General features: G+C 35.9%; 1 protein-coding gene across 6 annotated transcripts in view; it reads right to left on the bottom strand.

Moving 5' to 3' along the window:
* rsh (radish) overlaps positions 1–12,669 on the bottom strand; it is a 148,596-nt gene that overhangs the window by 18,456 nt on the left and 117,471 nt on the right. For all 6 annotated transcript variants that reach the window (XM_069050794.1, XM_069050790.1, XM_069050793.1 and 3 more), the window contains one exon: positions 4,060–4,257. In XM_069050794.1, the coding sequence (XP_068906895.1) occupies positions 4,060–4,257 (198 nt within the window). The remainder of the gene's footprint in view (positions 1–4,059; positions 4,258–12,669) is intronic.

The raw sequence follows: 12,669 nt of genomic DNA, 5'->3' as shown, positions 1-12,669 counted from the left end.
TGGATAATTGGTATCGATGTTCGCCGATATTTATCGGACATGCAAACTTTTTTCCGAGACAGTAAAACATACAACGGAGCTTCGGGGAGGCCCCATAAATCTTTAGATGATTTATTAAATTAGACTCTCCAAGGTTTTTAACTTTGTTCTAAATATGAATGTTACGACTTAAGCCCTTCGTATAATTTATGGGAACGTTATATTATCAGGGTTTCAGTTTGCAGGAAAGTAAAACTCTGAAGCAATATTGCCTGTGCGCTCATTGGTTAGTTCATTTCTGGTTGGAATTACAAAATATTAATTTAGTACATGTACCCATATGCGATAAATTTGCACAATAACTAAATACATATTATAACATTTTATGCAGGTTTATCAATTTTATTCGATATTTGCAGATGTGCAGACCTGTACAAATCCAATGGGTTCACTATTTCATGATTTTACTATTGTTTAATATTGCATGCAGCTGCAAATAGTCATTAGTAACAGTCGCATATAAACTGAAAAACTCTTGTTCTTTCAAGATTTGTTTGTATTAACAAATTTGTGAAAAGTTATTTAAAGCGAATGTTCTTTGTACAAGTTCGGGGATTTTTAAGAGCTTCCACAGTCAGAGGCATTCCGCGGACTTCAAATTACATGATTAAATAAAGAAAATCTCTCAGTATTCCGCATATACAGGCTGTACCCAAATTGAACATTAAAATTTATGACGACAACGTTATTATGTTTTATCAAGGAGATGGACGATGCCATTTTTACGCTAAAGTAAATTGCGAAATTAAATTTTACAAAAAAACTACAGATTAATCAATAGTACGCCCTTGTCCTGTATCCATACATTCAAATCAGGAATTTAACAACTACAAATATGAATTAATACAAGGTAGACCAACATAACATGCTTTATGTGATGCATCGATTGATTTCAGCTAAACACTTTCATTAGAGAGATGTGATTAATTTGAAATTAGTGTGGTCAGTATGAACCTGACTAGATCAAAGCTGCAACAGATATTTGCTTCGTCAATAGTGACTGTTCAAAGCAACAACGAAACAAAATTAATTGTGAATCTGACTAGATTTGTGTGGAACATTTTCTAAAGACGTAACGAAAGTTTTTACTTAATTTCTACAACCTTTTAGTATGATTCATTTTTATTGTGAATCTTTTACGAATATCTTAGATTTGGAAACAAGTTGCAAGGGGTAGATAAAATACGGCGAGGAAGAAAAATAAAAGCAGAGTGGACTGATCCTATCACAATCGGATACTTATTCAGATTTTATCACAAGTAATTTTGTTGGATTTCTTTATCCGACTGTTTCTTTTTGTATGCGGCACAACTTGCACACAGCCTAAATCACTCTCCTAAAATATACGACCGACTTCTGTCATTTGAGGGTTGAATAATAATGCTTTTAATAATGATAATAGCCTCATAGAGGAACAGCAAATAGACCTCAACTAAAAGGGTGGCCTGCAAACTGAATTGTACAGTTTTTCGTAAAAAAATAACGACCAAAAATAACTATTTAATAAATAAAGGAAAAAAGTAAAATCTACAAAGTGTTTCTTATTGATTGTTTCACTCATAGACATTTTGATCAATAGTATCAACAATGAGTGCAGATTTACAATCAGCTAAATTAATTCCGGTAACATTTTACCGCCTCCACTTGATATTTCATTTCTCATTCTCAAAATCAATGAGAGGAGACATTTTTGAAACAAGATCGAAATCAAGCCAATGTTAAAGCAATAAAATTGTATCTTTATGAACTATCAATGCAGCAGCGTCTTGCTTTGGTTTCATTTTCAAAAATAAATGAAAAATGTATTAGTTTTTATCATCAAACCTTCAAGTTCGCTAAGTGTTCCTCGGAACATGATCAAGACCAAGTCTTGTATGTGGAAACAATACATCGAGTTTTGGAAGAAAAGAAATTATGAACTAGTACTTTATGGCCAAATTGTTGCAAACAATATTCCCGCGATTTTGGTATAAAAATGGATCTATCTTCGATTACTACTTACTTATCAGAGATTCGAAAAGAAGAAGTGTTCACAGATGCTCAGACAAAAGAAAGGTTAGTGCTCAGTTACTAACGTTGGAAGAGACCCAGATGATGGCTAGCATATGGCATATGGAGAGAATATAATCCTGAAGCTCTCCAAAAAATTGTTTTACAACACGAAGCCGCAAATTGTAAAATTCACTTCTTTAAGGATGAAATTGATAAGGCAATGGACAGAAAATCTTATTTTTACGAAAATAGGGCAAGGTGGTTTCAAGTGGCTATTGCCGCAACGATATAGATGGGGGTTGGAGACTTGTCGTTAAGTTGGGGCTTCCAGGAAAAGTGACTGGGCGGTCTTATAAGATATTATGTGGACTTTATGACAGATATCTCACTAACGTACAGTTCAATCATAAGTGTTAAGCGACTTTGAGTTCGACAATCCACATCTAAAACGTTTTTACTATGGGAAATTGTAAATTGTTAATTATGAATAATGAAGACGAAAATTTTAATCCAGTTTGGTTATTTAACAAGCTGTTGGCATAACGAGATTTTACAATAATGACAGATTATTTTCAACTGTCAACCCAAATTAGAAAACTGAGAAGTGGTACAAAAATATGCCTTTAGGTAACTAATACTTTATCAAAGTGGGCTAGAGAATCTGCAGACAAAATTGGGATAGAAACAAAAACAGTGAAAATTTATAACCATTCTCATTGGGCTTCCTCAGTATCGGCTTTAGCAAAACGGGAATTGATGAACGCAACTAATCAAGTTAATAGGAAATTCATGTTCTGGCTCTAATAAACTGTATCTTCAACTTGATTCTGATCATTACCAGGAACTAATAGAGACCTTACGAGGTAACCCATCAATACAAGCAGAAACTACCACTGCAACTTCTGTCACAACTAGACAAAATAACGACAATTTGAGTAAAATTATTTATAACAATTGCACTTTTATGTTTTATGGCAATACAGGGTATTTCACGAGTGATAATGAGCCCGACGGAATTGAAAATGCAGCCCACAATACATTTGCAAAGCTAACGTGGATATTTGTTTTTGGATTCAAAAAACATAAAACATAGTTTCGTAAATTTTGACATAAATGTCATATTCGCTTTGTTATGAAATTGTGGAAAAACAAAGAGTTTTTGGGAAAATGTTTATTTTTATTGTCTGTAAACGCGCAACGGCAGAAGCATTTTTATTACATTTGCCTTAAATCAGAATCATGTCTGTTTTGTCATTGTTCGAACACATTTTAATGGACGTATTTTAACTTTTTCGTAAATGTCAACTGTGACAAATAAAATTATTGGACGCAAAGCCATCATGGATTCATAATTTCATTTTAAAACAATACAATACAAATAGCTACGTTAACTTTGGAAATGTATTGTGGGTTGCATTTTCAATTCCACCGGCCTCATTATCACTCGTGAAATACCCTGTATATATATGAAATAGTAATCTGAACATTATTCGTGGCAAAATTTTGTCTTGGAAAAATGTTTCCATTGATTTTTTTTCATTTCATTTCCATTTCCATTAACTGCTGGATTTTTTAAATCAATGTCACTCACTGAAAATGTTCGATCATTTGAGAGTTAAAACGACATCAGATAAGTTATTTAGCGTAATTAGAAATTTCATCAGGAGTTGGTTTGAAGATATTAAATAATTGCAAAATTGTGTCTGTTTTTGCTGGTTCGCGAGAAAGACGTCAGTTTCAGTCGGCAATTACGTGAACATCCCGAATTCATTGTCGTTAACGTCTGCTCTTTTCCAAAAGACTTGTCGAAATCTTTCATGTCCCGAGATATTTTCGTTGAGCCATGTAATTTGCAGTTTCCCAGGTTGAGGTCTTTGAGAAAACTCTCTTAGGCCAGTCGTTGAGATTAAATTTAAATATTTATGTATCTAGGTATAATTCAAAATGTTCGTTTTAAAGAAGCGACCCTCGAGTGTAATACAAAATGTGATTAAAATCTCTTCAGTCGTGTTTATTATATAAACTCACTGCGATCTCGTCTTCTCGAGGGGTGTCCGTTTTCTTGATCGGTGCCATCGGTGTGATCCTCCTCGTCACCTTCTTGGATTTCATGGTCCGACTCGCTTTCGTCCCATATCGTGTCGGAGGTGATTTTTTGTCTCGAACATTCTATCCAATAACCCGGAGTAGGTATGAAGTTGTGGGGGAATTCTTCGCAGAATTCATCTGTAACGATAATAACGGCATGAAAATATGTCAGAGTTGTTCCAACGAGTCTACACCGTCTAAGACTAATGGCAATAATTAATAAAGCGATCTGGTGTGGAGTTGGTGCTTCTCGGAAAGTGCAGTGATGATTTGGTGTACAGTCCGCTCACTGTAAGGTAGAACACCAAACGAGCTAAATGTAGCTTGGTGTTCAAACTTAGAGTGACCCGACTATACACACTGAACAGCTTGTTGAGTCCCCCGCCGCCACTTCCTGCCGCAATAAATCCACCACTATTGCAAATTATTCTAATTAAATACATTTACGCAAATTGGGGTCGGATGTACAGAACGGCCCTTCTGCAGCGCCAGCTGAAAAACACCATTTTACAGTCGGACTCGCTACTCTCCGACGTATCTATTAAATTCCAAATGCTGTGATGTATTTACATCGTTTTAGATACGTTTACTGATATCTCGACAACTGATCAATACTTTCAACGAGATTACCTCATTTTGCCGCTTTTATAGGGCGGAGATATCCGATAGGAAGATTTCCCGGCATTTAAGTTACCAACACGACCAATACCTTTATCGGTCTGCCTTTCTCTTCTTGCGCTTGTCAATTTTTAAAAATCCAATTTTTCGAAATTGCTCTTCGGAGGACCACCGCGACCGGAATTTAAATTGGACTCGAGCAACAATCCTGAATACTCTTTAAGAAATTAAAAGGGAGGCGGAGACAGGTGCATTTATCAAATTAAGTTGTCTCGGTGCTGGCACTTTATTTAATCACAAATCTGCAAGACTGTATCAATCATCAGAATAACACGGGCGACAACTATCGTATTTCTACACGAGCTCGACATACTTTTTCGCGAAACAATGGATGATGGATTGATTTCAGAAGACCCCGCGCTGAAACAGGACACTCTGAAAAAGATACTGAATAAAAATACTAGAGGATGCTTTTATTTTTACAGTGCTGGTGCCCCAAGTGTGTCGTACGTAAATGATCCCATGCGAGCTGGGGCCCTAGAAAGGCAATAGCATCCATCAATATTAAACCAATAATTTCGGGGCCGGTTTAATGATGTGCAGTCATAATTATCCCACATCCGCTATTCACATTAACGACTACATTGGTGTTGCTAACACGACTACTGGCCTGAAAATATTACGTTATTGATTATTGATGAAAGCTGCAACGAAGTAATGGAAAAGCGATTGAAAAGTTTGGCAGGATTAGGTGCGAACTCTTCACCGACACGTGGTTGAAAAACAATTTCCTACATTAATTCGATTTTTATTGCGTGGGGCCGTTCACTTTACAATTTTCGCCTTCGACTCGTTACAGTTTAATTAAATCGCTGATAAAATAGCCACGGTAGAATGGGGCATGCCTGATTAAATAACAGGTGGCATTTGACATTTACTTCGTTGCCTTTGGCCGATTCTCCCAACTGTGAGCAATTTATTCGATCACTAATTTCGATTTTATTACTGACTATAAATAGATCAATTAAATGGGAAAATTCGCACTGCACGATCACGTGCTTGCCCAAAATCGCTTGTCAATTGGGTCAATTGGGATGCGCTCGATCATTTCCAATATTACGATTTGTTTTAAAAGTGTCAAGACTGACACGTGAACTTTTCGTGTTTTTTTTTCAGCAATAAGCTTAATAAAGTTTTAATATTTCATGAGTGTAATCAGTTCTGCGGCCGAAAACGTCAAGAATTTCGCAATTGTTTTAACATTTGCGTGATAACAACAAATATATTCGGGCAAATTTATTTAGTACAATTTCGCACACATTTCGTTTTTATGGAAACTGGTGTCCTTTAAAATTTGTAATAAAAATTAAACTGATGTGACAAATTGTTAATGGTCAATCTATTTATGTATTCACAACATGTTATAACTAGTTTTGTTACTCAATTATGGCTAAATGAAAAATCAATTTCACTCCAATTTGGTCGCATATCAGATACGTTCGTTTAATATGAACATACAGCGTGTCCCAAAAAGGTTCCAATAAACATTTGGATGGAAATAATTTACTTCCTGGACAGGTCAATTAATTTTTTTTAAAATACTCTCACAATTTCTGTTTTTCTTCTAATGTTATGGCAGATTTCGAGAGTATGAAATTGCGATTTATGCTCGTCTACCATGTATTACCTGGAATTTGATATATGGATTTGTAAAAGTGATTTTATGGTGAAATTTTCACAAAAGATAAATTCTGTAACTCTCAGAAAACAAATTATTAAAAGAACGTTCAGAATGTATATTTTTCAAATTTGTGTTAAATAGGATACAAGAATGGTTGAAATTTAAATTTACTATAGTAAAAACTGCTAAGGGCCGGATCCTGGAAACAAATTTAACCGGCCAGTTAGTTAACTCTCCGATAAATACAGGATCATTATAAATGAATGTCCCATCGCATTTGGCGTTGAAAACCCACACAAATTTTGGATGTGCGCCGCCAGCCTTTCAACGTTAGACAAACTAGTAGACAGATTTCCACTACCGCCGGTAGCGCCACCTATCGGCAATACTAGTCTCACTCATATTATGAGGTTTGTGGCACATTCAACTACGTCATCAACGCCTACTGCGATGAGACAATCATTTATAATGACCCTGTACAATGTGATTGATTACTTTCTAGCGTTTCTATAGCAACGCTTGATTTAACCGGACAGTTAGTTATTGGGCCGTTTCAGAATCCGGCCGTAAGTCAGCAAAATGTTTAAGTTTTGGTTAATCAATATCATACGAAGGCTTTACAAAATGGAAAAATTAGAGTAGATCGTGCTTCGAAATGGTGTGATTTAAAACATACAGGTGTCCCAGAGTTGCGAAAAAGCTCCATAACTTGTTTGTTATTAAAGATATCAAATTTTTTTTTTTTCTAGATGATAGCTACGGTTCTACTGCATATTCGGAAAATATTGCGGTATATATACAGGTGTACCAATATTATAAAAACACTAAAGTTATGTTTTTTTAAATGGAACCTACCCAGTTTGATTAAATTTTTGGATTCTATGATCAGTGGCGTTTTTTTTTACCAGAATTCCGAATTGCAGGGATCCCTTCGAAAATTCGTACCTTCCAAATCGTTGCACATAAATTAAAATAATTGACGCTGTTTGATTCCTGAATGTTTGCCGCATCTGTTAAGTGTTTACTCAATAACGTGCTTAGTCGCATATGCCTACTGCGATTTTTTAAATATAACAAACTAAAAAATGAGTTTTTGACATTTTTAGTTCGTTATGTTTAAAAAATCGCAGTAGGCATATGCGACTGAGCAGGTTGTATAATTTTTTGAATTTCCATTTAATAATTCAGTACATTTTGCATTGTTACAACAATGTATGAGTGAAATATTCACATGTAATACCACGAGTAGGCAAAGTTATGTCGATTATTTTTGTGGTGCTGTCACGAATGTCACCCACGCTTGAATTTTAATATTATGAGTGCGCAGCACGAGTGGTATTCTCAAGCCTGGGGGACATGAGTGACAGCACACCAAAAATAGTCTACTTAACTTTGACTAAGAGTGGTATTCGAGGGACTATTCAACGAACCAAATTTAAAATATTTACTGCAACCACTAGTGGAATACCCAGTTATATTTTCACTAGTGAAATATTCGCTGAAATTTGCTGTTGCTAGGCCACGACAGTAAATATCTGCTATTTTACTGGTTAATATTTGAAAAATGACAGGTGAATTGAATAGTCAAGTCAATTTGCAATGGTATAAAAAAAAATCAAAGGCATGCATGTGTCATACAAATGTCAACTCTACACCACCCACATAGTTGCCACATACATTTTCGTACATAGTGGCCATTTTGAATCACCCAATATTATTAATAGATATTAATTTTATATTTTAATAGAAATAATTTGGAACATTCTAGATCAATATTTTATCCGACTTTAAAAAGGGGTAAATAATGTACTCCTAACTAATGAAAAGAGAATTTCATTGACTTTTTCTGTGCTGACTTAATAACTGTGTAATTTATGGTATCCTGGGAATAATAATTGCATGTTTACAATGGTACATAGTTTACCATAAACGTTAACACCCTACTGTATTTCATTATTTCGCTATTTGAAGGGTGTATTTATCGATAACAATGTATCTAATGTTTGATATATGAAACATTGTTTCTAAAAATGGGACTTTTACCCCTTTTGTTGTTTGTTTTAAAACAATTAAAATATTTGCATACAAGATTTATACTCAATTTCAACAAAAACTCTGCTAATTAATTACTAACCATTCAATTTTAACGAGCCAATTGTAAAGTTCTGCTGATTTTGTATTTAGACTGAATTGAAAGATGTTATTGATATTTTTCGTAAAATTTATAAGAATAGGCCTGTGGCAGCCATGTTTACATTGAGTCGTCGAAAATATTTACGCATTTATGAAGACCGATAATTTTCCACAAAATATTTTTGGTTGTTGTTCACTCATTCATATTGGTGAAACTCGTCGAGGGGTATTTTTTAAAGAACACAATCGGCTCGTAGAATTTCAAATCATTCCGTGCGGAAAAAAATCGTATTATGTGATTCGACGTACATGTCCGAAGATTCTAATAGAAAATCAAGACGTAACATATAAAGTGGAGCTTTCAAATTAAGCACTGATACAGAAACTCAGTTACTTATTTTTTAAAGATAATTGTATTTCTGTACATATAATAACTAGGCCAGCTATTCAATTAAATAGGAGAATAATAAATAAAGAATTTCATAATTTAACAAATCTTATCCCACCTCCACCCGGCGGCACGGCAATTTTGCCGGAGTACATACACTATTACGGATAATACTATCAAGTAATAGTGCAGTGCTTATCAACATAATTACCGGCGTCTCGCCTCCGCATTTTGACTTTTTTGTGTTTTATGTTCTGTGTCAATGTTAAGGAATTTCCTCACGATGTGACATGAGTATAATAATATACCTTTTTGAATTTCAACCACCAATGTGTTCTCTAAGTCCAAAATTTTTAAATTTTTAAAAAGAGATTGGGGTACTATTCCTGTTGAGCTAAACTGACTAATAAATAACTAATCAATCAAGTAAACTAGTACGAGTATGACGTAATGAGTTTAACCATCAGCTAATTAAAAAGGTGGTTAAACCAGTTAAACCATGCAGCTCCCAATTTAACAGTTAGTCACCAATTTAGCTGGTTCAAACGGTTAAACCGTAAAATGTATCGAAATGAGTCGAAGTGCGTATTAAAACCGGCGCCGCGTTGGACGCAATAGTTTTCAAATTAAAATGTCAAATGGTGTTGATTCTTAATTAAAATACGGACTCGGGAAATGTATATTTTAAATTTAATTACGTGCATAATTTTGATCTCGTTATTTTCGTAAGCGCGCGCGTTTATTTTTTATTTTAACTACCCGTTCCAGTACTTTCAATATTTGAAAAACTTTCCAAGCGCAGGGTACACCGTATACGTCAATTTATCTTAATGAAAAAAGTTGGAAATTAATAAACTCACGTGTGTGTATTTTTAGATGGTTATGGGCAGTGCTGGCGAATGTTTTTTTTTTTGGAATGTCTAGTGGAAGTAGATTCAAAGAAAAACAACTGAGGATTTTATATACATTTGAACCACTAACAAACTGACATTTTCATTAACAGCTTTATGTTAAGAATTTACATTTTCTTTTACGTGGGATAGTTTTCTTAATAATGAAAATATGCTGGCGGAATTTTTATATTTTCCCGGGTCAGCGCTTACAAATAACAATAAAAGTGACATCATAATATCTTTTATGATCTAATTTTAGCGCCATTTATATTACTGCCAATATTTCTCGCATTAAGCTGCCCGAGAAGCTTGAGGAACTTTCGTTAATTTCGATCTTGAAATAACACAGTATCGGCGGATGTTTCGTAGTATTCTTTTATCAGTTATTCTGCGAGTGTTTGAGCAGAATATTGAAAGGGACAGGAAAGCCGTTATGAGCTCCAGTTTCCGGTTAGTTGTCGGTACTGCATCAATATCGCACAAGTTTCTCAGGTGGAGCAACATAATGCCTATGTGGCCGTTATATCGAGTCTATTGAGACTCGGTCAATTTCCGGAAGATGTTGTCGAGCTTAGAGCTTTCGCCTTTTGTATTTTTAATGTGCGCTTTATGGCAGCGTTCGGTCTGCTGTGACTTTTAAGTACTTTGTGGAGGATTTCGGTTTGGCGATCATGACGCGGCTTGATGCTTTCCTGCATGAAAATTTTTCATGGGTGCACACATTGTTCCATTACTCTTTTACCGCCGTATTTTTCTGCTAACGTCCCACATAATAAGATACAACAGGAAGGTGTAGACGAGGTAAACGGTTCCGCCGCTCGCGTTTAAAAGGTTCAAACCTAAAAAGCCCTCCGGGAAATTCACTACATATGAGCTAGTTAAAGTTGTAACGCAAATACTACATCTGTTTTAATTATACCCCACCTAAATTGTTAATAAGGAGGAATAAACATGCCGAAACGTCCGGCTTAATAAATTATTGTTATATCATGAAACTTTCGGGACAGTAAGGGGCCGGGATTAAAATTTATTTCAGATACCTATGTTCCATTATATTAAAAATGGCGGTGTCGACAGTTATTGTGCCTAATAAAATGCTGTTTTACTACTTCGAATAAAGAAGCCAGTCCTCTGAGGCGCGCTTTTCCTACATTAGCAGACTCCCAAGCGGATTTAGTTTATGAAACGGCCACTTTTAAAATAAAAATGATTTGGAAAAGGAGTCGTTGACGGGTCAAAGTCAAACTTCCCGGTTTTTCCCACAGGATTAAATTTCTCCTGGTTTTTCCGGGAATGATCTTACCAACAAGTTTCCATTCACATCTGTGCTTTTAAAAGTCTTTGGGCTTAGCACAAAAAGATTCACTTCTACTCTTAATGATATAATCTACTATTTTTTAAATAATTCTTTGAAATCTGATACCAGAACGCAAAAAATACTTACATACTAAATAATGATATTTGGCCGTCTTGAAACCCTTCAGACCCTTCAACCCCTAGATTTACGTCAGCCCGTGTTATTGATAATGCTAATAAGTTTTAGGGTTGTAATTTACTTGGGGTCGAAATGCGGAGTTTATTAAGAACAGCGACGTCATAATTTTTATGTTAATTGGGAAGATATTATCTCGTTGGTCTCGAATTTCGTGACAAGGGTAGGCGGTCTATTCTCTTCAGAATGTTTTGATAAATGATGTGCGTCCGATGATGTAGCCTTAATCAAGTTTTTCCCAAAAATTAATTATCGCTGGTGGCTAGCGTCGCCGGCGTAAAATTGAGATACAAAAATTTTATTTTGCATTTGTGTTTTATGTTGGTATATGGAATTTCAGGACAATACCAGGGACAATAAAAAGTTATTGGTGATTCTAAAAATTACGAGACTCCAAAATAGTTCATAACAAAAGCGATCGCGTGACAAAACAGCCCTGAAAAACAGAAAGTGCACAATATCGGGGCACCACGTGCACACAAAATCTGACGATGCAAATTAACAGTTGTTGCAGCTGAATGGGAACGAGATCGCATTGGTGAGGCGGAAAAAGCTCCAATCACTAATCGAGAAGGCATTAAATTTGAATCAGGATCAAATAGTAATATCAGGATGGAATAGTAATTTCAGGATTGGCCGAAACAATGAGTCGTGTTCCAGCTGGCAGTTGGTGTAAATTAATCAGGAAAGTGAGCATAACAAGAGTTGTTGTAAATAAGTGAAGAGGTACCAGAAGCCGATTCGTAATCGATAGAGGGTGAGGTTTTCGAAGTCCAGAGGTAATCTGGTTCGTAAATTTTCCCAGAGGGAGGTTTGGCTGTTTATGGTTGCCAAGTTTAATAATAAAAAGAGAGCAGCTGCTATTAGGGACATACTGCAAAATGCTTCAGATTCCTCTGGCATATTGTTATCGGGAGCGCCGCGACGTCAACCTTGCCCCATTTCAGCACCAACCCATCGACTTTCACTCGACTTCTTATTAATCGGACGGCGCCGCTCACGTCAAACCGAAATCAGCCGTCGCTTCCTGGGGTGAATTAAGGGTGGTAATTTTTCGGGCGGGTTTCCGTTGCAGGTCGTGCCCCCGACAAACAGTAATCCTGCAGCCTTGGAAGTTCGTATTATTACGAAGTCTGGAGGAGCAACAGTTCACACTTCCTTTCTCTACGTCTGTTTGCGCCGCTCCATTAAACTCTGCCCCTAATCTACTTTGTAGCACCAACTTCACCAACAGCACGGATGGGAACAGGCGTTTACTACGCAACCTGTGAAGTTTAACTCCACACGAGGCACATGACGAGCACAGAAACTAGACATGTAAAGCGGCGGCGGCGGCCCGACCGCC

Source organism: Tenebrio molitor, chromosome 6, assembly GCF_963966145.1.
Source record: "Tenebrio molitor chromosome 6, icTenMoli1.1, whole genome shotgun sequence".
NCBI classification, from domain to species: Eukaryota; Metazoa; Arthropoda; class Insecta; order Coleoptera; family Tenebrionidae; genus Tenebrio; species Tenebrio molitor.
The sequence above is the reverse complement of the archived record's forward strand: the minus strand, read 5'-3'. Positions and strand labels throughout refer to the sequence as shown.